The 26,692-nt window shown below is 33.2% G+C and overlaps 1 protein-coding gene, 1 long non-coding RNA gene and 1 pseudogene across 4 annotated transcripts; 1 reads left to right on the top strand and 2 right to left on the bottom strand.

The window, feature by feature from the left end:
• Positions 1-9,632, bottom strand: part of LOC111274072 (pentatricopeptide repeat-containing protein At3g24000, mitochondrial-like) — a 33,232-nt pseudogene extending 23,600 nt beyond the window's left edge.
• A 2,073-nt stretch (positions 9,633-11,705) lies between these two features.
• Positions 11,706-20,243, bottom strand: LOC111275303 (enhancer of mRNA-decapping protein 4-like). Of its 3 annotated transcripts, none has more exons than XR_016334258.1 (12): positions 19,089-20,243; positions 18,961-19,010; positions 18,713-18,869; positions 18,359-18,577; positions 17,742-17,870; positions 15,922-17,523; positions 15,413-15,772; positions 14,722-14,841; positions 13,854-14,024; positions 12,944-13,108; positions 12,633-12,805; positions 11,706-12,162 (listed from the first exon to the last, which is right to left on the bottom strand). XR_016334258.1 is itself a non-coding variant. In XM_022860554.2 (12 exons), exons 1-12 carry the CDS (start codon positions 19,965-19,967, stop codon positions 11,854-11,856), a joined length of 4,290 nt encoding a protein of 1,429 aa, XP_022716289.2. In that variant the 5' UTR covers positions 19,968-20,243; the 3' UTR covers positions 11,706-11,853. The 3 variants fall into 3 exon arrangements, 2 of the variants coding, with proteins under 2 accessions (XP_022716289.2, XP_022716290.2); XM_022860554.2 differs by having other exon boundaries at positions 12,633-12,761; XM_022860555.2 differs by having other exon boundaries at positions 12,633-12,758.
• Positions 20,244-22,958: 2,715 nt separating this feature from the next.
• On the top strand, positions 22,959-26,469 carry LOC149511376 (uncharacterized). Its single transcript, XR_016334211.1, has 3 exons — positions 22,959-23,298; positions 23,707-23,738; positions 24,409-26,469. It is a non-coding gene; the product is annotated as an uncharacterized LOC149511376 (long non-coding RNA).
• The last annotated feature ends 223 nt before the right edge of the window (positions 26,470-26,692 follow it).

Raw genomic sequence — 26,692 nt, 5'->3', positions numbered from 1 at the left:
TTCTATTCTTTTCTTTTCTTTTTTCAGTTTTTTTAGTTCATAGTTTTTTTTAGTTCTTTTTATAGTTTAGCTAAGGTAATAGATTAGCCACAATTAAAATTGCTTACTAAACTCTTCTTTCAATACAAATATTATTTTATTCAAGATCTAGTTTTCTCAAAGTAATCTTTCTTTTCTAGTTTTGGTTTACATTTTGATTTATTATTTGCAAGTTTTGGCCATAGTTATTTTAAAGGTTCAAGCTTTTGATTTTCATGAGATCTTTGTTTCAATTATTTCTTTTATGCTTATACAATATTCGGCCATCACAAATCTTATTTCTTCCAAAGCATTCTTTATTTTAAGTTTTAGTTATATTTGGCCAACCCTAATACTTGCCAAGTGATAATTGGTTAAGTAGATCTAGGCCTATATAATCTTTCTTTTATGTTCTTGTTTACTTTTATTGTAAATCAAATCAAGTTTCATTATTTTAGATATAAAGGATTAGTTTATCAACTTTGGTATTTAAAATCCAACCAACATTTTAATTCTATAATCCTTGTGGGACGATACTCTTCTCTCATCACTTTTTTACTTGTTTATGATTAATGCACTTGGAGGCATTAAGAAAATAAGTAATCATTTTCATTTGTGAGTTCATACTTTGATCATTGAATTGTATTTTTTTATCTAATGATTGATTATGTGAGCATGAAATATTTTTTGCTTTAGTCTTTGAAATTGTGTTTCATGTTTTAGACTTTGTCTTGATCATTTCTTAAGGTGAGATATTAGATGACACATGATTAAGGAAATGACATAGGCTATCTTAGGATCGTTTGAGTATTTCAAGCCAACCTTGAATTAATTCTTTATTAGTCACCCATTTAAGTCTAATGATACCTTTCTTTATAATGAAACCACGTTATAAACCCAAGCCTTGATTTCATATTTCAAATCTTTTGGTCCTTTACCGTTCATGGATCATCTTTGAGCTGTGCATTATTAGAGAGGATGGGTGGAGCTTAAAAAAAAATGAAAAAAATGAAAAGAAATTGAAAAAGAAAGGAAACAAGCTAAAAATACTTATAAAAAATAAAGGAAAAGGAAAAATTTGTGAAAAAAAAAGAAAAAAAAATAAAGTGGTGAAAAAGCAAAGAAAGAATAAAAAAATAAAGAGAAGTACGTAAAAACTAAGTTTCAGAGTGATTTTTTAGGACAAGCTTTAACTTCTTTCCCCTGAAAGCTTAACATTGAATGATCCTAGACAAAGTAACACATAATCAAGGTACTTAAGCTTAAAATGCCTTTTATCATACTTTGACCTTAGCCTTACATTATAAGCTTATAAAGTCATAAATTATCATTGATCATGTATTTATCTACATTAGTGGAAAGAGATGTGATAAACAAATGTATAAAACATGATCACACTTTATTGATCTTTTTTTATAATTTTTCATGTTTTACATAGTATCATTAGATTTCATGCAAGGATTTTAGAGATGTATTTCTTGCACTTGAAACCATAGTTAGGAGGAAACTTTACTTAGGTTGATTTTTGTAGATTAGCACATGTTCATTATTTTACTTTACTTATATCCATTAACCAATCTATACGGCATTCATGTTGAATGAAGCATTGAAAGTTAGTAATGATTCATGCTCAATATTGTTTTGCTCGAGGACAAGCAAAAGCTTAGGTTGGGTATGGGTATCGGACAGGTACTATATTACTCATCTTTATTCTCGTACCCACTAAAAATTTAAAATCATACCCATCCTTTTCCCCATACTCATAATATAACACCCATCCCCATCATTATTCAGACAAAAATTAGGTTTCTAATTGGGTATAGGTAGGATTGACATCCCTATTTTTAGTGCAATTTCTCTTGAATATTTGCTTGTTTCTTGAGAAAATTGGCAAAAATACTCCTAAATACGTAAATATTTAATATGTAAGTAAAATATAAGAAAAGAGGAAATTTGGAGCTTTTGGACTCATTTTAGATGTATTTTGGTGCAAAAAACTTCAATTCGCCAAAATTAGTGTGCATGTGCTTTTATTGCCAATTATAGGAGATTTTCTTACCATTTTCCTTTATAATTTCCTTAGCTTACTTGACTTTAATTAAACTTTATTTCAAGCTTAATCTTCATATTTTTTTATGAGAAAATATCTTTTTTAACTCATTAGTGCTTTGTTACCTTTCTAGTATTTTTGCATACTAGAATGATGACAATTGCATTAATATAGTTCGAAGTTATCTTTGGAGCTAAGAAGTTTCTAGATTTTTCATGCATAAATTGGCAACTAAATGATTTATATTTGGTTGAAATTTGAAGGAGAAATTGGTTGCATTTTGGCACCTAAAATGGAAGCAAGGATTCAATACAAACTATTTAATGCATTAGTATGATGATCAAGGCTTTTGGCACCACTTCTTGGATTAAAAGAGGGAAAAATACAACTGCTTAGCTAAGAATTTGAAGCCTTCCCATTAGACATTGACTTTTTGGAGGTTATAAGATCAAAAGAGGAAAGCTTGAAAAGAATTGAAGAAAAGAAAAAAAAAAAGCTAATGGAGCTTGTTAGATGAGTTAGAAGACTCTAGAAGATGTGTAGCTTAACTAGCATTTTTTTACATTTTCACTAGTTGAACCACCTCACCTTTAGCCAATAAATAGGTTGGCTAGCCATTTGAAGAGATTTTTCCATTTTTTTCATTTATTTTTTTGTATTTTACTTTCTTTTCTCTCGAAACAATTTTGTACTTGTTTATTTAGAGGGCTGCTTGGAGAGAAAATCTCTCTAATTTTCCAAAAAATGTACTTTTGTTGCCTTTATTTTACATGCACTTTAAGATTCTTTCAATAAAAATTCAATTTCTTTAAGATTTCTTGTTTAGTTTCTTGTATTTTTATTGATTGTTCAAATCTGTTTTTCCATTAGATCTCATTCAATTCTTACAAGTTTTCATCCATATTTTTTCTATGAACTTTCAATTCATATCTCCACAAAGCTGAAAATTTTCACATTCAAATTCAATCTACAAAATTCTACAAAAATTTTTATTAGATTTAATAGTAGAGTTGATGCTTGAGTGACTGACAGCATTTAAAGACTCTCCTCTCTTAGTTGGGCGATCGATCCACTATTTTCTCTTTAATGCGCTTAGATTTTGTTTAAGTTCATTGAACTTATTTTTGTATTGTTTCTTTCAATTTCTTTGTTAAATCTTGTAGTAATCTTATAGATTTAAGTTGTTTTAGCTTATTTTTAGTTCATTTGTTTTGTAGGAGTGTAGATCTAAATTTTTCTATCAATTTGGTTCGTTTCTGGATTTGAAATTTCATTTTTGGTTTGCGTTTTTCTTGTTGTTCTTGCAATTTTTCTTCTAATTTCCTTTCAATTGTGTTTAGATCTTTGTTTACTTACTATTCTGGCAATTTAGAAATTGTTTGAATCAATTTTAGGAAATTTTTAAACCACATTTCCTTTGAAAATTAGTAGTTAGTTATCTTTAGTTACATGTCAATTAATTTTGGTTACTACTTGTTAGTTGCTCTTTAGTTGATATTTGAACTTTCTAATTTAATTTCTTTAGCTATTAGCTAACTTTTGAATACTTTCAATGATTGAATCAATTTTAGAGGGAATGTGGGGATAAAAGGTTCTTAGACTAAGTCTTCTTTAGCTAATCCCTATGGGACAATATCTTAACCTTTGTTTACTATTATTACTTGAACAATCAGTGCATTTGTAGAAATATTGCAATTAGACATCCATGATTCTCTTTCTTCATTTTGCCCCACCTGCTTCTCATTTCTGTTTTTCTCATACATTTTTGCAACCAAGACATATGTTAAATTGTTTGTTGTAATCCCATACACCAACATTGAAAGTGAATCAAACGGGGCATGATGTGACCTCGATATTTTCTATACCTCAAACTTTTTGAACATTGCTAGGTGTGTGCTTACTTTCTCTAAGTACCTTTTTATTCCTTCTTCTCTAGCTTCAAACTTTCCACTCATTTGACCAACCACCAACTGTGAATCACTATATACAGAAAGGTTTTTTGCATTAAAGTTGATGACTAGTTTTAGGCTTACAATTAGCATTTCATATTCTGCCTCATTATTCAAAGCCTTAAATAAAAACTTCAACATATACTAATATTGCATATCTTATAGGCTGATCAAAATTAAACTAGTTCTGCTTCTTTCATTCATGGCTGACCTATCTACATAAAGTTTTCAAATCTTTTTTTTTTCCAACAATCAGTTGTGCTAGGCTTTTTTTAGGTTCATTTGAGGTACGTTCAATAATGAAGTTTACTAGTACTTGAGACTTGATTGCCTACCTAGGCAATATGTACAAATCAAATTCATTAAGTTCGATTGTCCATTTAATTGGCCTTTCTAATAGTTCAAGCTTTTGTAAATTCTACCTTAGTGGTTGATCAATTAAAACATTCATAGTGTGGGATTGGAATTACAATCTTAATTTTCTAGCTGATGTTACCACAATGTAGGCTAACTTTTCTATCTTCTAGTAGTTAAGCTCAGCTCTTGTTAACACTTTGCTTATAAAATACACTAGCCTCTACCTTCCTTCTTTCTCTCTAACTAAAATCTAGCTAATAGCTTGATTAATGGTTGCAATGTAAAGGTATAGTCCCTTATCAAGCCCTGGTTTTAACATTATTAGAGGTAAGAAAAAAAATCTTTTAAGCTCTTGAAAGACCTATTGATACTAGATGTCCACTGAAAATTTGAGATACTTTTGAATATTTTGAAGAATAGTAAGCATCAATCTACAGACTTGAACATAAATCTACTTAACGTAGCTAACTTTTTTATCAACCTTTGTACATCTTTTACCAAAGCTGACGGCTTCATATCTAGAGTAACTCAAACTTTTTTTAGATTAACTTTTATACCCTTCTAGTTAATCATATATCCCAAGAGTTTGCCCAATGTGAACCCAAATGTGCATTTACTTAGGTTAAGCTTCATATTATACCTCCTAAGAGTGTTAAATGCCAAGTCTTTCAAATGTTCATTCGAGGTCTTTCTTTTAACAATCATGTCATCAATATATACTTCAACATTGCAATCGATTTGATGTTTAGACATTTTGTTGACCAATCTTTGATAGATCACTCTTGTATTTTTGCAATCCAAATGGCATTATCTTGCAACAATACAACTCTTTCTTAGTTATAAAAGCCATTTGCTCCTCATCCTCCTTTAACATCTTAATATGATTGTAACCCGAGTATGCATCTATGAAGCTGAGTAAATCGTGTCCAACACTATCATCTACCAATTGATCTATACTTGATAAAGGAAAATTATCCTTTAGGCAAGCCTTATTAAGGTTGGTAAAATGAACACATATTCTCCATTTTTCATTATGTTTTTTCACCATTATTACATTGGCTATCCATTCAAAGAAATACGTTTCCCTAATGAACCTAGCCTTTAATAGTTTGTTGATCTCTTCCTCAATCAGTTTCTACCTTTCAGCAACAAAGCATTTTTTTTTTTGCTTAACTAGATTTATATTTAGGTCAATATGCAATATAAGGACTATTATTTAGGAATCGATTCCAAGCATATTTGATTGGATCCATGCAAATAGATCGACATTATTTCTTAATAACTGTACCAATTTTTTTTCTAGTTAAGTTTGGCTCCTATTTGCATATATTTTTCCTAATTATTTCTAAAAAATGACACAAGTATAAGAGCTTTCACTAGTTTTAGTCAATGAGATCAGTTTCGGGCCTTTGACTAATGATTTCCATTTGTTCAAATCAGTCAAGATTGAATCTTACAAAATAGGCAATTCCTGATGTGAACTTTTGCTCATTTAATTTATTTGTCTAGTTGGAAGAAAAATAAACTCATGCATTAAGATACCAAATATGAGTTCTATCCAAATGAATTTATTAAATAGTATGCTATTCATGGTACCAGCTTAAAAGCTTGATTTTAAGTTTCACTTCGATGTTTTCAGTGTCAGCTTACAAGCTCGCTTTAAAAAATATTTACAAATTGCAAGTTTAAAAGCTTGTTTTTATTATGGTTTTAAGAAAGCATTTTCATTTGTCCCTAACTTTGTTGGTCATATGATTTTTACTATTAAACTTTTTTCCTATTCCTTCTTCTCCTGCCATTACCCTAACCTCTGTTCCTTCTCTGACTTGGGTCTACTCAGCACAAGCTGAGCTCATAATCTATTTCCTTGTCCTCCTTTTCATGATAGTAATATAGCATTGCCTTCCTATAGATTTGTCTCTTCAAACCACTACTATCCCATTTGGGTAGGTAATTTGATTTTGAAGTGAATTGAGCCAACAATTCTCATAGCAGACTAGCTTGTCCATCCAAGATCATGTTGTATGCTAAGGAAGCATCCACCACCATAAACTCAAAACCAAGGTAATAGTCTTTGGCTTGGTTCTTAATATGGTAGGCAAATTGATAGTACCTTTGATTAACACTTATTTATTTTTAAAATTGATCAAAGTTATAGTGAAAGGCCTTTGTATATCCTTAGTGATCTTCATCTTTGGCATTATGGAATAATAGAAGACGTCAATCATGCTCCCATTATTAAATAGTATCATTTTCAAAGCGTGACTATACACCATGACCTGTATGACAATGCCATCATCATGTGAGAATTGGATTCCTTCCAAATCTTTAAAGCTAAAAGAGACCTAGCTCATCCCTTTAATTCCTCTATTTCTTGGCTGCAGACTTAATGGCCATTACTGTTCTTTGGTCGAATTTCTTTGTGGTTAATGTCGAGGTCCTGTCAGTTATCACATTAATAATTGCTATAATGGGTCTATTGTCCACCTTATTCTTTTGTTCATCCTTCTAGTTAGGCCTATAATCAATATTACCTCAGCCATCGCCTCTTATTCTTTCATTTTAGTTTCTTCTCAACTATTCTCTCTTATTTTTACCTCTAAAATTCTTTTTACCTTGCTTTTATCTCCTGTGATCTATAAATATGTTCAACTAACTTATTCTAGTCAAATTTTCTATTTCATTCATCAGATCTATGTAGTCTTTGATATTATGGCCATGATCTCTACAAAAAGCACATCTTTTGGTTAAATCTCTTTTGTTGTTTTGCCTTAGTGGCTTAGGTTATATGAGCTCGAGGTCCTTTTCAATTTACATCAGAATCCTCTCTCATTAGGCATTTAGTATAGTGTAATCATTGTATTTTTTGCCCAGATTTCTTTTCTTATAGTACCCATCAGTAGATTTTCTCCCTTTTAGGAGATTGTCATTATTTCTTCCTATTTTTGGTTAAAATGGGGGTGTCCCTCTCTCACCTTGACTATTTTTCTTCATAGCTTATGCATTAATGTACTTTTTAGTTATCAAAAGCATGTTGGCTAGGTCTAAAGAGAAAGTGAGCTTAAAGTAGTATTCCTTGTTATTTAATCCACTTGTTAGGGTAGCCACAACAATAGCTTATTCTAGATATTTTACTTAAAAAGCTTTAGTGTTAAAACGCATGACACTCTTTCAATGATTTACTCCATCCTTGGTAAGTAGACATTAAGCTCAAAGTGGTTTTTTTTATTCGTAGGCTACTGACGAAATAAGTAAAAAAAAAATGACCAAACTGCTTGAAGGTTAAGAATGATCTCGGTTTGAAAATGGTATTCCATGATTGAATAACCCTTTTAAGTGCCATAGCTAGTCTTTTGCACATTAAAGGCTCATATATTCCTTGTGTCAACATATTAGTTTTATAAAGCTTACGATAGTCAAAGAGATTAGTGGTACCATTATAAGTTTCAAAAATAAGAATCTTAAATCCCTTTATTGGTAAAGGTTAGTCAATATCTCCAGTAAAAAGGGACATTACTAGAAACTTGAGCTCATAATCAAATGTGATGGCTTTATTCTTGAGCTCTTTCTCTATTACCTCTATTTAGGCCTCAAGTCTCTATTTGGTTGTGGTTTCAAGGTGGCCTATTTAGATTTTTGAGTGATGGTTTGTGTTTAGGTGTTTGTGGAGTAATAGCTCTTAGAGGTTTCATCCTTTTTAAGGGCTGACAATGTAGCATTATCATTGTAGGTTGACAACTTTTGTGTTTGTGGGTTTCTAAGGGTTGTAGGGTTTGGCTTTTTTGAGGTTTGTAGGGGTGTTAGATTTAGGATTAGTTCTTTTAGTGATTGTAATTGTTGCGTGAGGGCTTCAAATTGCTCCATTTTTAAGGCTATTTATATAAGTTGATTAGGGTTTTATGGGCTAAGTTAGGTGTTTCTTCCAACTACAGCAGCATTATCTCTTTTTTCGATAACTTTCTTCTTAGGAGGCATGATTAGCTCGACTGAATAGATAAGGTCCTCTACTTAACACACCAAAATGTTTGGAAAAAGCCATTTGACGAGGCTAGAAACCTGAAAATACAAGTTTGGAGGTCGGTTAGAAGCAAAGTTCAAAGGATTCTCTAGCTTAATACTATAATGTTCAAGTTAGTGATAGAAAAGAGAGAAAAAGAGAAAAATTTTAAGAAGAAAGAGAAGAAAATAAAATGAATCTTCTACGTTTGAAGGGGTTATTTACACCTGTTGGTTTAAAGTGTCGAACTTGGGTGACCCAAGCTTCAAGGGCTAACAATGATGGCCCGACTTGGTCTGCAAGCAATAGTTTAATTAAAGGATGACAAGTCAACATTCTAATGTGTCTTTAGGTGGGAAGTTGAGGTGGGCGAGCTGATGTGGGTTCTAAGACTTTAGGTCAACTCTAGTTGAAGTTACCTTTACTTTGTTGATAAGTCAACTTCTTGAGAAAAAAAAACCATAATGCCCTTATGATAATAAAATACCCCTAACAGTCAACTTGGCCCTTCCCAATATGGCTAGCAATTAAAGCATTTCATGAAACCTCATTCTTGGTATAGGAGGCAACGAAGAAAAGGTAAGCCTTATCTATATACAAAAAGGAACTACCCACGTAAATGTTGGAAGGGAAACCACACTTGAAACAAATGGCATGAAGTTAGGTACCTTGAAAGTGTATTGTGGGGTGTGTTAGGACGGGCAACAAAAGCTTTTAGAAAGCTAGACAAGGTGAATTAATTGGGAAGGAAACCTAAAAAAAGCTTGTAAGGAAACAAAAAGAAAGCATGCAAAGGGCGATCATGCTGAGAATAAGCAACAATCAAGGTGGTCCAAGTGACAATGTCTTTATGAGGCATTTCATTGAATAGACTATAAGGAATGTCTAAACGCCACACATAGCATACATGTTGAGGCTGGTGTTAAAAATGACAAGATCATGTCGAAAGAGGGAGTTGAAGATGTGGGCACGTAGGATTTTTCATAGTTTGGGCTTTCTCAAGTAAGTTATTTTTTGTTTTGAGCAAGAGATGGTAGAGAGTTTGGTGGGGTTCTAAAAAACCCTAATTAAAGAGGTCTAGAATATGAAGGCCAATACCTGAAAGATGGAACATCTTATGAAGAAGGCCATCATTTTTTATAATACAAAAAAAAAAGAAAAAAAAAGAAGCCTATGGTATATGTTGGTGAGTGGATGCAATGGTAGTGGTGCTAAATTGTGAAATAGCGTAGGCAACTCTAGATTTCAAATTCACCACCATTTTATGATTATTATTGTTATGGTCATGGAATGTGATTGTTGCTTTTTATGTTAACAAGTGCACAAATTGTATCAAGTAATAAAGTAGTGAGTAAGATCATTCCCACGAGTATTATGTAAAGGATGCACAAGAAACCAAGTACCAAAATTAATCTTTTTAATATTATATTTAGATGATGCAAAATTGGGTGATTGTTGATTGCAACAAGACTCAACACAAGAAGTAATTAAATGGCAATATGCAATATGAAAGTAATTGTCTAATCTAAGAATGCATAAACATAGCAAATGATATGAATAGGCTAGATGAACTAAAAGAGGCCGAATGTCATACCATAAAACTTAAATGAAAAAACAACTTTAACTAATGATCCTAGAAGCATGAAACTAAATGACATAGATTTAAATGACATGAACAACTTAAGCAACAATACAAGGCCAAATGGTAATAAGCATGTAAAGAACCACAATGTGATTAAGCATGGAGTACGAAATGAACATGGCAATAAATATAACCAACTTGCATGAAGGAAAGGAAATGGTACATAATTTATAGGCCAAAAATGATGAGCGAAGTGGCAAGAGATAAACCAGAAGCTATCAAGGTTCGAATGGTGCTAATTACACTTAGGAGAACAAAAACTGAATGGAATGAAGCTTTAAGGTTCATTGCAGTGCTTCACAAGATAAGCCAAGCTAGCACTTGAGTTCGTGAAATGTCAAAGAACATGAAACAAAAAGTTGCAAAAATTGATAGAGGTTAAAACAAGAGAACTGTAAGTTGTAAAAGGCTTTGTAAAAATAAATTGACGAAGAAAGTAAATTTGGAAATAAAGACTTGAATTTAACTTGCATAAACTTAAAAGAGAGCTTGAAAAGACCTTTAAAATAACTTGAATTAAAATGAATGAAGCTTGAAAACAAGAGCTTAAGGCTAGTCTATCACCCTAGCCAAACCTAAACTAAGTAAAACAAGAAACTTTGCTAGTGGCAAAAAAGAGGAAAAGAAAAGTTTGGAAAGGTGTGGCATAATCTTCAAGTGTGCTAGCACCTCTATTTATAGTGGAAATGAGGTGACAATGGGATAAACCTAGACATTCCTAGCTTGGTCAAAACTCTCATTTGAATTTAAAATTTTTCATTTTTTGGTGAAGCTCAAATGAGGACTAGGAGTGAAGTTGCTTTGATGGATGCTTGTGTGGTTGAATGGTATGCTTGGATTGGTCCATGTGTGCCGTCCATGCCATGTTGTCCATGCCACATCATTTGAATTCAAATTTCCTAAGATTGAGGTGGAAGATTCGGCCATAATTTGAAATAGATGACAATCCTTATTTGATTTATTTTGATTGCTTCCAAACTCTTTTGCATGGGCCAAAGCTTTCTATGGGCAATGGAGCTTCCTAGATTGAACCATAGAGTAGACTAGACATGTTGGCCGGATTGCGTTGTTACCGTTGCATGATTTTCAAAGTTTTGAATTTCCCATCTTTCTCATGCATGGCCAAATGCTTCAAGGCCTTTGAAAGCTTGGTTGGCCAATTTAACATGTGGCCTTCATTGGTCTTTGAACGCACGCTAATTCACTGCCTTTGCGTGATTTCTTTACTTGATGCAAATTATGCAAGCTTGTGAGTATGTTTTGTCTAAATTAGTTTAGAATGTTCGAATTCTTCATATAAACCTATAAATAATCATTTAAACACATTATGGGACAAAATGTTAAAATTTAACAAAGATCACCACAAATTTAAAAATTTTCGACAAATATTACTTTAAAAAAATCTTAATTTTTACATTCATCAAAATACTTATTAGTACATTCATCAAAATACTTATTAGTAAAGCCATTCACTGATGAGTGCATGAGAAAAATCCCCTGCCATACACTCGTTCCATACATACAAGAAACCGTCTGCCAATCCATTTCTACTCATCATCAACCTCTTTATTTATTTATTTATTTATTTATTTCACATCTTCCAAACCAACCAGGTGGTCGGAATCCCTTGCAGGAGCATACCTCAGTCATCACACAATACACTGATGAGTGCTTGAGAAGAATCACAAGACATAAAAAACTTTAACTACTTCAAACGAATTGAAACCACGCAAACTGAATTTCTGAGATAATCCCAATGAAAGTACCTAGATTTCTATACAAAACAAAATGTTCTTAAATTTGCACGAAATATTACGACAATAAGAGCAGGGGGCAATAATCATTTACGGCTCAATACACTGTTTATAACAAACATAAGAACACGGATGCTGGTAGATTCTGATGCAGATGCACTGGGCAAGCTTTGTAGATGATGATCCACTATCTGACAGACCTGCCTAAAGATGGGAAGCACATGCACCGCAATCATTGGATCTGTGGGGTTTATGGCAACAGCTACATCAGTCATCCATGCAAGCTTTCTAGATGTTTCCTTGTTGATATCACAAGCCAGTTGCTGGAAAAGAGCCAGCAAAACTCCTTGGCTCAGTGGGCATGGTTTCATTGACAAAATCCCTTGTAGATCGACCTGGTGAATTAAGAGCGAAGTGAGGTCTGAAAGTAGAGGTTTCTATTATGTACATCATGGCTTTTGGAAAGTAATGTCATCACTAATTAGAGTAAAAGGAGTTCAAATGTTCAAGATCCTTTAGCTATTAATATTGCTGAGGAAAACAATTGAATTCCCATGTTAACAATTCACTTCAAATACACTAATATATACAATTAGCATGGTCCCTTTCCTGGCTGGGACCCACAAGCATGCATATTTTATTGAGTCATCAATCTCAAACGCTTAAAAAATAAATGCTTTGTATGCTGGCATATGCCAAGGCAACCAGTGGTTAGAAATACTACCACTGCATCAAAACCATAAAGGCGGGTCCCTGATGCACAAAATTTTGCTATGGTCAAACAAATACTTACAGATTGCATATTATTGACTTATAATGAGAGTACGATTATTCAGTGGCCCACATAAGCAGAAGCAGAACTTACCTGAGAACACAACCAGGAAACTATCGAGACATCACTTCTGTGCAAGGCTGCAGTGAATGCTTCATCATATTTCCGCTCAGCTATCATTCTTGCGAGCTCTTTTGTTGGATCCACTTGTGCCTCAGGCTGCTACACAGAAATAACACTCAGACTGAGGCGAATAACCATCAATGCTTCACAAGTTTCAAATACAGTGACAATCAGATTTACTCTTTATTTATAACAAAATACATTAGTATTTGCATCAAAGATTTTCTTCTTTTTCAATTTCCAGGCACAAAGGGAGGAGGAAAAATAGAGACCGAGCATACCATCTCATGCAGATGAGCTAATGGTCCATTATTCAACTGTGTCACCAAGGGATTTCCTGCCTTGGAGTTGGTGCCTGCAGCTGCTACAGCTAGAAGTTTACGTTGCCCATCAGCCAATTCTCCACTTAAGGTCTGTGTGATTGAAGTTGCTGAATTAATAGCATCCTGCAAATTTAAAGCAGGTCATTGTAGAGAACTTAGTTGTACAAGCAAAGTCTATCATACAGGCAAAACTTTAAATAAATGTAAAAAGCTGCCTTTGTACACTTTCATTCTATCACACATCACTTTGTACACTTTCATTCTATCATGCATCACATCAGTAAAATCGGCTGATGACAACTACATTCTCTATATAATCATCCATTGGTAAAGTTCTTGGCAACAGTGAAGTGTATCCTAAAGCATAATACTCTCCATAAATATAAAAGGACATCCTTCTATGGTTCAAGCCTATGTATGCCAATAAAAAGCACCAATTTCTGACACTAAATTCTTAGTAATCTTCCATTCAAACACAAATCCTACTATAGGGCAAAAAGACCTATCTTCAGAATTTATCTCAGTAGCATACAAGCTTAAACTAGCAACAGGGTTTGCACAAACATGGTTAGGTAAAGGACACCTCAATTACTGCATACAACTCATTATGCAACATCATTCAATCTATAGCTATAATTAAATTGTAAAATACTCCACAGCTGCTCGTCCTACAAAAGATAGTGACTATAACCCAAGGTCTTTTTACCAAGCCCAGTTAAAATTGCATAAAATGAGAAGAATATTAAATCAATTTTTTTCATAGTTCATACTAACATGAAAGGTACATTTAACATTTTTGACATATTAAAGTGGAAATTAAGTTACGACCAAAGAAACCAATGAGCTTACTGTCACTAATCTACCATACCCGTAGAGCAACAACAAGGGAAGAATTTGCATTCTCAAACTGCTGCTGAGCAGCAGTTGTATGTTTTATTAGCCCTTTCTGAAATGTGACATCAATTTGCTCGAACATCGATTTGCATGACATCTCAAATGCAGGAATAATGGAAGATTCCAAGCTAGACCTCAGTGCCTCCTACAAGGACAAATCCAGCATATTCTAATCAGCACAACGACATTACATAAATTCAAATTAACAGTTTTATGAACCTCCATTCCAACCAAAAGAAAACGGTTCAGCATAGTCAAAAAGGAAACAGAAAAATTGCCACCAGGGAGGATGATCTAAAGAAAGGCAAATCTGACAGATAATGAATTTAATGACACCAAGAGCAATAAAAAGAAATAACTAGCAGCACAGTTTTTGGACATTCATCTGACAGGTTCTAAAGCCAAAACAAAATCCTTCTTAGTAAAGAGACTGGGCAGGATATCTCCCCCCTGCCCCCACTCCACATGATCCAACTTTAAATCGTAAAGAGGATACCATCTGCCTTTTAGAAAGGTAAGCTTAACCACATGTATCCACATAAAACTTGAAAGCAGATAATGAAGCTAAGCCTAAACTTGGAAATATAGGAACAAGAATTTCATATAGAAGGGAATTTAGAGCTGAGTGAAGGACGAATGACCCTTTTTCAAAGAAGAATACTCTCAACAGTGTTAATGCTTATACAGATGACCCTTTATCATCTAGAAATATAGTATCCTTTCATTGTCAAGCACCAAATGGAGGAAAAAAATCCACGGGAAGCTTCAAAGCAGTTCAATAAAAGAAAATCAACAGCCAATATAACTACTCTAAAAGAGAGGATATATGAACAAGAAATCACCTGAAGTGCTTGCTTTCCAGAAGTTTGAAATTGCGCTTGGATTTGCCTGGCTAATATAGCTTCAAGTTTTGAATTGACTGACTTCTCTAGTTGATTCACTGCCTTCTCCCCTACTCCTTTCTGCAAAATACCCAATTAAAACCCCATTGAGAATATGACAACCACCCATTTCAGTGGCACGTGGAAATTTTATACCATAGCGTACTACATTTAGAGGAGCAAATTCAATATACATAATGAAGCTTATTGATGAAAGAAAACTACCACGGCAACAAATAGTGTAGAAACATTTGAGGCTTTCCTAAATTATACCCAGAGAAAAGACAAAAGATAGGAGAAGACATAAGGAGATCTTTACAGCTTGATTTTCCATAACAAGACAAGGTCCCTTTAACACCTATGGTGCTTTTTAAGATTAGTTAAATTACTATTTTAGGTATTTTCTATTTAATTTACTATTTCACTGAATTCAAAAGAAGACAATACATTAAATACAAAATTTTTTCTATAAAGAAAATATCACCATAACCAATGCCAATAGGCACCCATTAACATTTTCCAGAAAGACAAAATTGCTGCATTTCCAGTCATGGCTTCATTTATAATGGTGCATCAGTCCAAATAAACGAATACTTCACTCCAATGGGACACCAAACAATCAGAGATGTCAACACCAATTTGGCTCTTTTACCTGGAATGACTCCATAATAGCAGAAGATATGCTTTTTTCCAGAGTGGGGGTAATAGCACGAGCTAAAACAGGGCCAACTGTGGCTATTTCCTTCTTTAAGGATTTCTCAAAAATGGCTGACAAGTCCTTATTCATATAGTTAGTGATCAAATTTGTTATCTGCTGTGTGCGGTCTCTTTCTAACTTCTCATGTTTTGTATTTTCATCTTGAAAACGAGCCCACAAAGCATCTGTGTTGGCCTTTACAACCTTCTCAATGCCCCTGCCCAAGGATGCCTCCAGCCTTTTTCCTTCTTTGTTAACTGGACCAGAGACAACTGCATTCATCTGCTTCTGCATTTCCTTCTGCATGCTAACCAACTGCTTGATACAACAAAGTCATTATATTAAGATGATATCACAAAACTTAACACAAACAGACAGATGTCTTAAAAAGGAGTTTTTTTTTTTCTTTTTTAAAGAAGTTTTTTCTTCAAAAAGCTTTTATTATTTATTTTTGGAAACAGTACCTGGTCAAGCACATCATGCATAACCATCAATTGGGGGAAAATAGCATCAGCTGACAGAGCCCCAGAATTACAACCTGGTTCATTAGATGAATCTGTGGAATTATATGGGCTCGCTGAAGGGGAAGATGGGCCAGATACCTGAGAAACTTTCCCCCTCTGCCTTTTCCCTTTAGCAGAAGCTAGAGATGATGAAATAGTGATGGCAGTGTCTGATTCACCAATCTTGGGAGGGACATCTTTCATCACATTCCGGTCTTCCACATTACCAGCTTGAGTAGGTCTGTCTGCTTGTCCTGCAACACCACCGTCATTAGCTTGTTGAGCTGCCTCAACATCATAAGCTTCTGCACATAAATCTCTGGCCATCTGAATACCAAGATCCGATGCCTGAGAGTAGAAGGCCTTTTCTTTGTTATCTGCAACAGCAGTATGAGAGTCTCGTGGACATTCAGTTTCACTAGTTTGACCAAATTCTACATCACCGACAACTTCAACTTCAACTTCTACCTCTGTACTTTCAGCATCATTCTTGACAACTACATCTTGGACTGTTACCTCAGCTACACTAATATCCTGACAAATCTGAGCATTCTCTGAAGATGAAGCCACAGTAGATAATATCTCTGATGGCGTTACAAGATGGGTTGGATGCTTGAACACTGCAGGACAATCCGGAATCATTGAAATGTTATTTTGGGTAATATCCTCACCTTTACGCAAGTTGTCACCAGAGGACATATCAACCTTATTCTCTTTGATGGCATCTACTCTGTGGTCAACAGAATGATCATGTGCTGAGTGGTTACCAACATGATCTGCACTCGATGGACTTCCAAAACCAGATGACTTTCGTGATAACCTTGGACTTAATGGAAGCGGAGGTGAGGAATTCTGCATGTTTTCAGCACTAAGATGAGAAGGCAATGCACTTGGTTTACTTTCCATGCCTGACACAATGCTTTCAGATATGGAAGTAACCTCAGAAGAAGACAATTTTTGTGGACCCATGGCGGCACCTTCAGAGCTGCTGGAATTTATAGGTGACATTGGAATTGCGGAGCTTGGAGTCATCTCAGTTGGTTTAGATCCATGAGATAGTTCCTGAGAAACAGAACCATCAGAGTTCATGGCATCGAAAACACGAGCAACATTAGAATCTGTTTTCTCCAAGTCTGTGTTTTCCAGTGGTGGTGGCAAGCATTGAGACAAGTCCAGTGCATATTGCTGAATAGCCTGTGTCTGAACACAGTACACTTGCACCGTATGTTCTCCACCTGGCAAACTATCACTTGTTCCGGTAAGACTCAATATCGGCATTGTAACAGTAAACTCAGATATGTAATCCATGCGGGTTGCTGCTGGATTAGGCCCATAGTCTATGTGTACAGCATATATAGCATTCTTCTTGGCATTTGCAAGCAGAAACAAGCCTGCACGGGACAGTGCCACAACTTGATTAAAGAATGCATCCTCAACCCTTGATTCTGCAGAACTCCTCAACTCCAACGTCTGGGTACACTGCCATGGTTCACCATCGCTGGGCAACAACCAGCCCTCGTCACTTGTGGAGGCCCATATCTTAACTTCGCGGTTTAGTGGGCCCTATAAATAAAAGGAAAAATGCCAATTAGACATTTTACATGATGAAAAGAGCTAAATTCAGAAACATAAACATAATCAATAAGTATACTAACGTCCAATATCATGCCACATTACTAGCAAAAAACAAAAAAAAGAAAAACAAAGTGTTCTGTTAACATCCCATAAGCTTAACATGATCATAGAAAAGTTCTATAAAAAAGAAAAGAACAGAAGCCTACTCCCGTGATGAGAACAATGTGATCAGGGCGATGTGGGGCAGTCAAGAACGTTGCTGAGTTAACAGGATGACCATCATGTGGTCTCAACACTACAAGTGGTAAGGCCTTACGATCTTCCCAAATTTTCACCTGTAGCAGAAATTCAGGGTTTCCATGAATATCAGTGCCAAAATGGAGAATGAATACAGGTCATCTATTCTGGCTCTAAGCACATAAGCCTAGTGGAAAAATTGACACAAGTCAGATCAAAATTTTAGTTTTCTGGGCCTTAGAAAAGTCATTTATAACAATAATGGCACAATCATAATTAAATGTTACAATCAGAAAACCACTTTTCAATAAAGATTAAATTGGACACACAAAAACCTTTTACATGCATTCGAAAGGCCCAACATACATCACCACAGCCATCAACACTAGTTGGAACTAAAACATTGTCAAGTTTACATGTTAACTTTCGCCATGATAGGAAGCATTTGAACTTCAAGGAGGATTTCTGTCTTCAAGAAATGACAATCATTCATTTTTTTTTTCTTTTTGCTGAAGCAATTACAATAACAAGAACTGAAAAACAGAGGACATTAAAACAGTAAACAAGGAAAAAATTTGGTACAAACCATGCCATCTACAGAAGCTGAAGCTAAACGGGTGGTCAACCATTGGCACATTGACAACTCTGTAATCTCACCATCATGTTTACCAACAAACTGAACCCCATCAATAAGCTTATCAACAGAGCAATTACGAGGTTCCTCTGCTGAAAACCCTTCAAGTTTTCCAACTTTCATGGTATCAATTTTCAGGATACGATTTCCAATAGCAACCATCAAAATCTCCTGTTAGATAATATTTGTTGAACATTTACAAGAAGGAATAAAAAATATCTAGAGAAAGCAAGACCATAGAATCAATACAAAGACATAGCATAATGTTTAGTATTTGATAACATAAATTACAAACCCATTTATTACTTGTTTGTGAGGATGCCAGCAGACTCGTGGATGTGTTGATTCTTCTTGACAGACAATCTGAATGGCGATAACAACTTTGCCAAAAATTTGTGGCTTATCTTCATCATCAGGGCCTTCATTGATCTTCCATACAAAAACCCGGCCATCAACACTTGCACTGCATAAAATGAAAGATGAGCATGTTCTAGTAACACAAAATGAAGTCAATCTATTCCAGGAAATGAGTAACAAGAATGGAAAAGGAGTACCTGGCCAGGAGGTGGACATCCTCGGCAAAAAAAGCCATATCTGTTACCCTCTACATTTGGATAAACGAAGTAATTAACAAGGCTGAGCTGGAAACAAAATACTATAGTATAGAACTTTATAGAAGTACCTGAGTGTGACCACGAAGCAAGGATCGGAGGGCGGTATTGATGTTGAGGATACGGATATTCCCAAGCTTAAGACCATAGCAAATATAATTCCTATTAACAGCGATCTGACGACCAAGAACAAGGCCAGGATCAGAAGCATACTTGGTAATGGGAGTGACCTCAAGTTGGGGCTGGACTTCACCCGGCAGCCTGACATGAATATCATAAAGGAGATCGGTGCCAAAGAGATGCCTGCCCTTGGGGGCCTTGCTGCTCAACAGTCGGACGGGAGAGGGAGAAGGGGCAGATGGGGTGACATTCATGCTAAGAGGTGGGGCAGAAGGCAGAGAAGCAGGAGTTTGCATTGGAGTTTGAATTTGAGTTTGCGTAGGTGTGCCAAAAAAGGCCGCCAAAAGGTCGCTTCCGGAAGTAGGAGTGGCCGGTGGTGAGGGCTGGGGTTGGACATGGTAAGGAATGGGTCTATTCATATTAAACTGGGGCTGAAGATGATGAGGATGAGGATGCAAGGGTTGTTGCTGTTGAAGAGGAGGCAGATAGGGAAGGTAGTGAGGGTGGTGGAACGGGTACAGCCCAGTGGGAGGAGGATAAGACGAGGAAGGTGTCAAATAGGGAGGAGGAGAAGGAGGTGTGGAGGATTGGGCCGGGAAGGATGGGGATGTGGTCAGGTTGGTAGTGTTAGGACTTGGAGTTGGACTTGGAGGAGTCGCTATCACGTTTACATTTTGATGATGATGATGATGATGCGGCTGCTGCAGCATAGGGCTGGAAGAAGGCTTATACAGTTTGTTCATATCGAATCCTCCGCCTCCACCTCCACCTCCACCTCCACCTCCAACCCCACCTGGTGGTTGTGGATTGGGATTTCCAGAGGAAGCCATTCAAATCCAATAATAACAATACTTCACTACTAGCCAATAATTACGGTAAGATTAGATTAAGGAAGCGGAGAGAGAGAGAGAGAGACTTGTTGAGAGCTTACGCGGAACACGAGGAAAAGGAGGGTTTCATGGATCTGCTGCTTCGATTCAGATCAGAATCGACTTTTGAGATATCCAATCTTAAATCTGTCTCCAAGTCTGCTCTCGTGTGGGTGACCCAGACTGGACGATGACTCAAAGACGCCGATAATTAAAAAAACCAAGTGAAAAGGCTTTAAGTTTTATTGTATAGTATAATTCATTTATTAAACCATTTCGGAACTGTTACAAAGTCAGCAGCACTGGTAAACGCCAACACACATTGTTTTTGATGCATTCATGTACGCAATTTCCTCTTAATCTAAAAAAAACTCAAAGCACTGAATTTGAACAACATAAATAAATAAATAAAAACTCCAAAATCCAGATCAAAGCCAAATAATGGGTCGCTTCAGCTCAGATCTCGTAGCTCCACCTCCCACTCTGCTGCTTCTATTTATTTTTTGCTTTTTCCTGCCCGAACTTCCTAACCCTCGGCTTGCTTCTCTTCTTCGCTGAGCAATCAATCAACCGTAACGCCTCATCATTATAAGCTTTCAAGGCAGGAGACACCAGCTTAGCAGCTAGACCGCAACACAACCCCTAACCCAATTCCCCCATCCGTCTTCCTACATTTGTGTATTACTGAAGGCAAATGCACTCTTCCCTAGTACTAAAAAATAAAAAACAAAACAAAACAAAAAGCACTCTTCCAACTCTTCTTACGCCTCTCACCCACACGGCACACCTGATCTCATTGCTTCACCTTAATAAGTTCTACATTTGCCACATACAAGATACGACTATCTCAAAACATCTACCACAATCTTATACACCAATCAATGCTTGCAACACAAAACCAAGCTCCACCAATTCATCTGCTACATCACACCACATACGTATGCTGAAACACATTCAAGATTCACGCGTTTCATAAGCATCCATCCATCTATTCATGCTGTTAATTTTACAAATTTTGACTTCGGACTTGCCAAGTGGCAAAGCTATAGTTTTTTTCTTACTCTAATTTTATTTTTTATATATTTAATAAATTATCTTAATTTTTTAAAATTCGCATCAAAACTCATTTGATATTATTAATTAAATTTTTTATTTTTTAATTAAATAATTTTATAAGAAAAAATATCGATAAAAATATCAGTGCAGCATTTGGATTTAATTTTTTAAAATTTTTTTAATTTTAAATCTTTTAAATTTATAAAATAAATTTTATAAAAAAAAAAGTCAATAAATGTCCGTACTACTTTTTTTTGGTACTTTTCTTTGTTTTGTAAATTTTTTTAATTAGATAAATTTTATAAAAAAATATAATTGAATGTAAAAATAACGGAATAGCCCATTTGGCCTTATTTTCTTTTCTTAATTTTTCTTGCCATTACATCTATCTTTTAGTTTTTTTAATTAAATAAATTTTATACAAGAATTATGAAATTAGGAATAATAGAATAATTTATATCTAATGAATTTTAATTCGTTTTAATTCAATATGTGTGTTTTTTTAAAATTTAGAATTGGGTTAAATTTTTTTATAATTCGAATAAAATAAAAACAAATTTAAAATATTTCATCCCATATCATATATTAAAAATATATTTTAATTATTTTTTATTTTTATATATTTTATTATTAATAAAATTATTTTTTAATATTATATTTAATAAAAATTATATTTATATAAAATTAAAATATAATTTATATAAAAATAATATTTTTATTAATATTATATTAAATTAAAATTATCAATTAATTTCTTATCAATTCGAATAACCTGAATATTATATGTTTTAGACTTTGGAAATTATTGAATTGTTTAAGTGGCACTCAGTTGATTTTTTTTTTTTTCCAAATCAAATGAACACCATATATTTACTAAAAAAACTATCAAATATAATATCTTTTATTTTTTCAACACATTAGTATCATCGAAATCAATAACTTTTTCTCTTTCTTCAATCCTTTCCCTTTTCTTCCTTTCACCACCAAATCAAAACCAATCAAAACACATTTTAACTTTTTCACACATAAACAACTGTCTCTTTCCTGTTCGTTTTCCAATTAAAGAAAAGAAAGTTTTTTATATTTACTAGAGTGCTTCAGCTACTTCACAAGGGATTTTTTCAAATATTTATAATTTTAATTAAATTAATAATAAAATAAATAAAAGAATATTATAAATAAAAGTAGTAATAATAAATCAAAGATAATTATTTTAATTATTAATTTTTATAATTTTTTATTAGTGTATTATTATGAGCATAAATTTTTTATTTAAATAAATTTTATTTTAAAAAATATTTAATTTTTATATATCTTAATATATGCTAATATTAATATAATCATATATTTGTTAATTATAAAAATTAAATATAATAAAAATAATTATTTATAGTTGTATTGATTTTTTATTTATATTAACAGATAAAATAGTGAATTTGTAATATTAAATAGTATCAAACATTACTTTTAATCTATAGTAATATAGATTGTGAGAATAAATTCTTTATTTAAATAAATTTTATTTTCAGAAAATATTTAATTTTTGTAAAATCTTAATTTTTATTTGTTAATTATAAAAATTAAATATAATAAAAATAATTCTTTACAATTGTATTATTTTTTTATTTAGATTAATGGATAAAATAGTAAATTCATAATATTAAATAGTATCAACCATTTTACTTAAGGGGTAAAATGGTTATTTTGTAAATTTCGACGACTATTCCCTCTTATCTTTTTTGGGATACTTTTTAATCTATAATAACGTAGATTTTTCCAAAATAAAGTTTTGGCTTTCTTTCTTAAAAGAAAAAGTAAAAATTAAAGAAGAGATAGTAATGGAAAGATTTAACATGGGTTGCTTTTTTTTTCTCTTTCTTTCTTCGCATTTTTTTCTCCGTTTCTTAGCTTCTTTAAAAACATCTCATAACAATCAATTCCAAACAATAAAATTCACTGTTGGGATGTCAGCATTCAATCAATGCCAACATCTTTACATATTCATTCCTTTTGTTTTGCCTACACGCCACCTCTTTCATTCTTAAAAAATAAAAATAAAAAAAGGAAGCAGCAAGGGGTGTAGAGAATCAGGATAACAGAAGGTAAAGAACGAAAGAGTTGAAGGGCGAAAAAGAAGAAAGAGAAACGAAGAAAGGAATAAAAAAAGAAGTCTTGAGCATATCTGGTCAAGTCAAGAGATCCGACTATGGCAATGTTGGATTTAGCATGACGAACGGTGCTCCTTTCCTTCCCATGTTTTTCCTTTTTGGTGTTTTCTTACTCTCTTCCTCTTTACTTGCCAAAAATTCAATCTCCATGACTCTCTTTGCTTTCTTCAAAAATCTATTTTCAGATTTTTTTGTCTTTTTTATGTATATAAATTTCTTTTGCATTACGTTTTAAATTAATTGAAATTATTGTTTCCAATTTTGTTATCTTATCATTTTTTTAAAAAAATCACTTATAAAAAACTTTTTTCAAACTTTGGCCATTCTTTTTTTACGTTATTTTCATTTTTTCTCTCTTTAATTTTGAATTTTTTTTAAAAAAAATCTTTATATTTTTTAGTTTACATTTTGGTTGATTGTCTTGCAATTTTGCTTTATTTTTACTGATATAAATATTTTTTAATGAACTTTCGCAGATGTAGGAAGGGTTCCAAATTTTTTATTTTAGGTACTTTAAATCTCTCAAGCTTCTTTATATATTTTATCTATTTAAAATTTTGCACTTTCAATTTATTTTGAGTTAAAAGGAATGGATGTTGGTGTGCCTGATAGTCTTGATGTTCTTGTTGATGGAATAATTCCTGCATGTATTTTTTTACATCAATTGCATGTATACTAAAACTTCAATGCTAATTGAATGAAAGTTTACCTTCAAGTAGAGATAGCTGTTTTCTTTTATATATTGACTCTTATTTTGAGGTTTTATTCAATATTCCAATTTACCTAACTCTGGATGTTTTGTTTTCTCATCTACAATTGCTATTATGGCTACTTTTGGTGTTAATTTTCGAAGACTTTCATAATCACAAGTCAAACTAGGTAATTACTAGGTAACATTAATATTTTATTGAGAACCATTTAGTAAATATAATTTTGATTTTAGTTAGATTGTCTAAATTTACTAAATTACTTTTTTTTTCTTTGGAAATTTGGTTGTCTTTTTCCTCTGTATTTGTTTTACTGTTCAAAAATTAACAAATTCTTCACATTGGAGTTGGTTTTTTTTTTTTCTTTTTTTACTTATTTGATGCTTATGATGGTTGTTTATGGTGGTTACTTTTCTAACAAAAATTTCCTTTTATTTTTGTCCTTTGGTTTTATTTGATCCTTCCATAAAGACAATTCAAGGGTAGTAAAACTTTCTTTCGTCCAATTCACTGCATATAATATCGTCACCGGAAATGCTTGTCCTCCAGTTGAAGAGCAATCTCAAGTTGATAGTAAAAACACATGGAAGAAACGCTTGAGAGAGTGTAAGCCATTGTCAGTGTCACCGCCTTACCATAACTTTGAAATTGAAGAAAATGGACTTCTCCTGTTTTGAACACCTAAAGAGAGTAACCTTGGGTCAAATTACCCATGGGCCCGTCAGAACTGGTTAGTATTGTGAGCAAAAACTATATATATATTGGTGATTTCTTTAGTGAATGAATATTTAATATATGCCATAAAAATAAAAATTGGGGTAAGAATTCATGTTGCTGGAGTTTAAGATCTATACAAGTCCATCAAATAGAGGCAAATGATTACAACAGCATGATTCATGGGGGTCTTAAGATAATAAATACATTTTTCCTAGATTATTGAACTGTTCCATTGGATGGGGCTGCACTGTTCCTATTTAGAAGGTTGCAGTTTCTAAATTGCGGTTGTAGTTTCTATTTCTAGCATTATATATCACTATTTCATAAAAAATACTTTATATTTGCCATATGTGCTTTGTATTTGATTGTGTTTTATCATATTAGTTGTGTCTAAGTATTGAATTTGGTTGTCAGTTTCTGTCATTCTATGACAACCTCATTTGGTTGGTGTTTGGATTATATTGAAACGTCATACCGCTTGGCCTATTAAACAACATAAATGATGGCATAAAGAGATCTAGCAGCTGCAGAAGAGCAAACCAGTACAGTTTGTTGTTCTTAGAACAACCTTGGGTCTAATTCAAATTAATACTTTCCTTAAATGAGGGGTATGCATTATCAGTTCATTACTTGGATTTATCTTTTTTCTTTAGCTTAATGTTTGCATTTTTTTCAAGAATTTATTTTGGGTCTTACTTATTCATCTGATTGGTTCTAGATCAAATAAAATTAGTTTTGGCAATAGTGATTAATTTTTTGCAATAACAAGCAATGTTTCACAATAATATTATCTTGCATAGCTATCATACGCTAGGATTTTATCTTCACCATAGGCGAACAGCATAGTTCACTCAGAAGATTTACCTATACTTGCTTCTCAAGTCGGCTCAGAGGTTAATCATTTCCCGTATGTATCATTTGAAAATTCCATGAAGCTTATACTGTTAAATTCTATATGTGCTTTGTTCTTAGTACGTTCTGTAAGGATTGTCAACTGGCCTCTCAAAAAGAGGAAAATAGGAAAATTCAATGACTTAAATGGGTTCTCAATATTTTTGGATGGTATTATCAAAATTGATATATTGAATGTCTTGATCATTTAGTTTCATGTATGTTCAATTGTAAGATTGATTGTGATTTATCAACATTGTCTTTTAAATTTAATAAATGTTTATTCTTGATGCTTTTATGTTCTCTCAAAGTTATATTTGGCATATTATGTGCCTAAGAGGTTGCTGATTCATGTTGTACTCATTGATAAAACATACGAATTTTATAAGGTAATTGAGACACTGCTTAATAATCATGAGTTCTACCTACTGCATTTCTATATTGGAAAAAAAAAATTGTGATATTAAATTTTCGATCTTTACCAATTTATGTGAAATTCTACAATTGCTTTTTGTTGCCTAAATTTTAGTGCTTTCATTATGAAAAAAAGAGAAAATCAAGTGAAATTTTTGTTGAATTTGATTTTTGATGTATTTATAATATGGTACTTGTGTAAATTTTACAAAAAAAAACAAGAATGTCCTCTTTTGGTCCAGAAATCGGTCACGAAGAAAGTGGAGTTTTTGGGCCACTTTTGAACTCGATGCACTTCGGTAGCCTTATGCGAAAAGGAGAGCATTTCTTGGTGACTCCTTTACTAGGTAAGAAATCGAAAAAAGATTAAGATTTGACTTTTTATACCTATTTGTGGACTTATCTTTTAGATTTTATTTATTTTAAGAGTTTAATTAATTTGATACAGTAATAATTGTAATATTTTGTACACAAGTTGTAAAAACTTATACCCATATCTCCCATGAAGGGTTAACCCTTTTATTTTGAATTATTTATAGCTTGAGCCCTATATATCATCAAGTACATTAGTTTTTTATGATAATTATTTATCGGTGATTTTTGCAAGCACACAGATTGTTCAAGTAATAATAAATTAATAGTGACTTAATTCAATGTATCGTTTTTATGAGAATTAATTAAAAGTCCAAGCTAAATACCTATAATTGCCACATTAAATAAAGTTAATCCCTAC

This window comes from Durio zibethinus, chromosome 26 (assembly GCF_047325235.1).
Source record: "Durio zibethinus cultivar Kanyao isolate XHJ-2024 chromosome 26, ASM4732523v1, whole genome shotgun sequence".
NCBI classification, from domain to species: domain Eukaryota; kingdom Viridiplantae; phylum Streptophyta; class Magnoliopsida; order Malvales; family Malvaceae; genus Durio; species Durio zibethinus.
The sequence above is the reverse complement of the archived record's forward strand: the minus strand, read 5'-3'. Positions and strand labels throughout refer to the sequence as shown.